Raw genomic sequence first — 4,437 nt, forward strand, 5'->3', positions numbered from 1 at the left:
GTATCATTCATTTTCAAACTTTCTATAATTAAATAAATAAATAATTACCATTTTTTTTCATAAGAATGGTTTAGTTCAAATTTGATTCCACTCATTAAAAATGTCAATATTAGCACTAGAATTCATTTTCAAAAATTAATATTGGTAGTAGCACCTACTTTCAAAAAGTAAATATAATAAACAATTATCAATGTTATTTTGAACAAGAATACTGTAATTGAAATTTGATCACATTCATTTTTAAACACTCAATTTTATAAGGAAAAAAAAATGCATTTTCTTATATGAGATACTTTAATGGGTCCCATTCACGACTCCTTTCATAAACCTTGATACCTATCTGTATTTGAATCTACACCATGATTGCTTCATTGCTGATCTCCATTCACGACTCCTTTCATAAACCTTGATACCTATCTGTATTTGATTCTACACCATGAATGCTTCATTGCTGATCTCATTCCCAAGTGGTCACACATATATAGTGGAGGCATTGTGTAATAAGTAGTAATTGAGTGTAGCATCAATGTTTGGGATCACATTCCCAAGTGGTCACACATATATAGTGGAGCCATTATGTAATAAGTAGTAATTGAGTGTAGCATCAATGTTTGGGATCACATTCTATGATCCCCTCTCTTTCTCCATATCCATTTATACATCTCTACCTTCCTTTCTAACTATTGGTAGGAACTTGACACATTGCGTCTTGCCCTCATCTCACCTTTCCTCTCCTTTATAGCTAGCTACTTCTGCGATCTTATTACACAATTTCTGTCTTCCTGATGATGGACCACTGAGTGTGACCACTGAGTGTGATTTGAGACGTGGGACAAAAAAGCATACACAGAATAAACCAGAATCTTTTACATCATAATCATATAGAAGGTTCTAAAAAGTTATTTGATTAATAACTATGTGAACAATTTTTATGCCATAAATTAATAAAGATAAAAAGATTAAGTCAGGTCGCTTGAATAACCATATAGAAGGTTAATAACAATAGAACAGTGGATACATTCTTAGAAAAGAGGACATTAAAGGTGAAGCCAAGTTACTTCACAATTCTGACAAATCTTTCAACCCTTTTCAAACACCTCCTCAGATTCTCAGAATAATGGGACCAAAATCTCCAGAGTGAGGAGGGATCTATGTGATCAGGTAGATTGGTTGAGATGAAGGAACTGGATGATTGATGTGATTCAACAAGGTATAAGGAAAATCTGCTTGTTCACTGTTAAAAGTTGGAGTTAGCGGCCCCGAATTGGGCCCACTGGAACGCCATGACCGACTGCTTGAATGAACATTGTTCATATAAATGGGTCCTGAAACTGATTTCGATTTCAACCCTCTAAATTGTCTCGGTGGGGAGAACATTCCTGCCTTGTGCTTCTTCTCACCCTCTGATTTCTTCCAGAAAAACAGAGACTTCTTCCAAGATCTCTTTGTCTTCTTCAGATCATCCAGAGATTTATGCTGCTCCCCAGCCTTGAAATGGGCTCCTGAAAAGCATGAAACGTCTGCAATTACTGGGTGCTTCAATTGTGGTGGGCTATTGTTCATTGCCTGCTTGTTCTTCCGGGCTTCTGCAAGTACCTGTTTATCATACAGGGCAATTTGAAAGATTGCATTAAAAACTATCTGTTTCTGATCCAATTACTTACTCTTTTGGGCTTTTCTGATTGAGTTAAAGTTTGTGTGTGATTTATTTGCATGGAGATTGCATTCCATAATCCATTATCAGCTTGAAAGCAAAAGAAAATCAAACTGCAGTTGCTTAGAAGAAATTCTATAAATGTTTCAGAGCATAATCCAAAAAAAAATTAATTTTTTTAAAGTATTACAAGTTTATATACCACTTATAGAAATAGCAGCAGGGAAACCTTTTTAAGACAATAATGTAAATTACACAAAAGCTCTTCAAACAAAATTTTCGAAATTTCTATTGTAGCTCCCTTCCTCCATAGATGCTAGAAGGTTAAAACTCTGTTTTCTATCTTCAGATGAATAACTAAATCCCAGAGTACTGGGAGATCTTATGAAAAAGAAATGGTTGTAGACATATTTTTTTCACAATTCATGTATGAGTGCTTTTGGTTTTAATGGTGAATGTTGGATCATATTCAATGTTCTATCATCAGAATGAGGAAAGAAAGAAAATGGTTATGAAGTAAAGAAAGAATTGGGTAGAGGAGTACCTGGGCATAGTGCAATTGTGGATCAAAGAAAAAACTATCAGCCATTTGAAACACAGAATTTGTTGCTGGCATATTTGCTCACACTTGAGCTACACAATAGATGTATTAAGAACCCTTTTAACCAACCACTAATGCAAATACTTCTTTCCCTGGATTTATGAGCATTCCCTGGTCCTTAGCTTCTTGACAGACAGGGGAGCTGGCATGGTGGTTTCCTGGAGCAATTTGAATCAGATCTCACCTGTTAAATCACTCACTCAATCACACCTGTTGCACAAAATCTTGTATCCTTGAACTGATACCAATTCTGAAGCAAAACTAGTACTTTTAAGAAGAGTAGTAGTTCTGGGCTTTTGATTGTACCGGAGAAAGAACATATCAGAATTCACACAGAGAAAGCCTGAAGACAATTCATAGCTGGCACAAAAGTAAACAAATTAAAGTGGGTTTTGCTATATTCTTGGTTTTGTTGGGGGATTCCCTGTATATGTATTCGTCTTGTTGTGGTTGCAGGGGTAATAACACAGTGGAAATCAAACCTGATTCTTATTCGAGTTGAAGGTTGTTAATGAAAGCAAAAAAGTTGTGGGTTCTTTTAATGCAGAGTATCGTAAGTCCAGAGAATCGTAAATGCAGAGAATCGTATCGACGAGGGTAATAATACTTTTGACCATTGATGAGGGAGATGTATTTAGGCTGAGAAGTAGTTGAGGGGTCGAGGAAGTGATGCAACGCAGAGTTTGGTATTATATTAATATTTCAGTTGCTGGAGTTGCGCGAATTTGCAGACACTGTTTGGTAAGCAGAGTGACATCGAAAAGGAATTAATAACTTACTTGGAAAGTAGTGTAGGGTACAAGTACACGGCACCTATGAAATGATTTGTTGGGCCATACCTTCAATGTTTCTCCCGTGTAGGATTATACGTATCAGTTCTCGTGATGTATACGACAGGTAAAGATGGCTACTTCTGATCCAGAAGTTGAGCTATGATGTGACAATAAGGGCAACGTAACGGAAAACGGGATCTGAAAGAAGGCTGTGGAAGAAAAAAAAAGCAAGAGTCAATATTCGTCATAGCTAATTTCACGCACCCACAGATCTTAATGTACATCGGATTTTGAATTTTTTTTAATTGTCTTCGTATGCGATATCTAACTAAAGATGTTCCGGTAACCGTCAACTCAAAATCGCTAGTATTTGTTGACAAATGTCCCAATAGTGGTGCACAAATGTTCCAATAGTGATGCACAAATGAGACAAATGTTCCAATAGTTGTGTACACATGGGCCAATTAATTACAAAAAAATGATCGGCTATTGATACAAAACAAATTTATTAATGGTGTTTTCACGATGACGGCTATTGGGGGATCAACATGACAATAAGGTGACGATTATTGGAACTATGTTATCTATTGGTGCTCTTCCCCTAGGGTTTTTATGAAAAAGTCATGGGTTTTTAGAGGATTGTATATAAGAAAATGATATAAAATTTGATGGTCAAGAATTTGTTTTAGAATCAACAAGAGATTAATGCTAGTTCTTTTACAACAACCATACATAAACTATTTATATAAGATCAAGTGTTACAATTTAAATTCTATTCATATGAACACCAGTTCTTGTAGCGCAACCACATTAGAAACCATCCATGTTAGACCAAGAGTCGCAACTTAAATCCTATTCATATGAGCATCAACATGAGACTCATATCAACTCTTTTAGAGCAACTATACTAGAAACATCTAGGCAAGATCAAGAGTTGTAACTTAAATCTGTTCATATGAACATAAACATAAGACAAATATTAGCTCCTTTAGAGCAATTACACTAGAAACCATAAACACATATGCAAGATCAAGAGTCATAACTTAAATATGCTCATATGAACATAAACATGAGAGAAATATTAGCTCCTTTAGAACAATCACACTAGAGACCATCTATGTAAGACCAAGAGTCACAACTTGGAATTCCATTTTAGATATCCCTTTGTCGTTTGAACTTGAATCTCTATAATAAGAACTCAATGCTTAAAGCAATTAAGCTCAACCCCTTGGACAACCTAGCTTATTTTAGAAATATGTGTAGACTATACATAGAATAATCATATAGAGACTTTGATGACCTCGAAAGCTTTCTCTTTGAAGTGATATAATCTTCCTCAAATTATAATTGCGTCAAATGAATAAAAAGATTAAATACAACCATCAAATTTAGGCATTGGTGGAATAAAT

At 35.2% G+C, this 4,437-nt stretch overlaps 1 protein-coding gene across 1 annotated transcript; it reads right to left on the minus strand.

Annotated features, from left to right (window-relative positions):
* Positions 1-959: 959 nt before the first annotated feature.
* LOC131028213 (uncharacterized) lies at positions 960-2,998 on the minus strand. The gene is made up of 2 exons (XM_057958461.2): positions 2,199-2,998; positions 960-1,596 (listed from the first exon to the last, which is right to left on the minus strand). The coding sequence occupies exons 1-2, from the start codon at positions 2,268-2,270 to the stop codon at positions 1,150-1,152; spliced, it is 519 nt and encodes a 172-aa protein (XP_057814444.1). The 5' UTR covers positions 2,271-2,998; the 3' UTR covers positions 960-1,149.
* Between the last annotated feature and the right edge of the window lie 1,439 nt (positions 2,999-4,437).

Source organism: Cryptomeria japonica, chromosome 2 (genome assembly GCF_030272615.1).
Source record: "Cryptomeria japonica chromosome 2, Sugi_1.0, whole genome shotgun sequence".
In the NCBI taxonomy this organism is placed as follows: domain Eukaryota; kingdom Viridiplantae; phylum Streptophyta; class Pinopsida; order Cupressales; family Cupressaceae; genus Cryptomeria; species Cryptomeria japonica.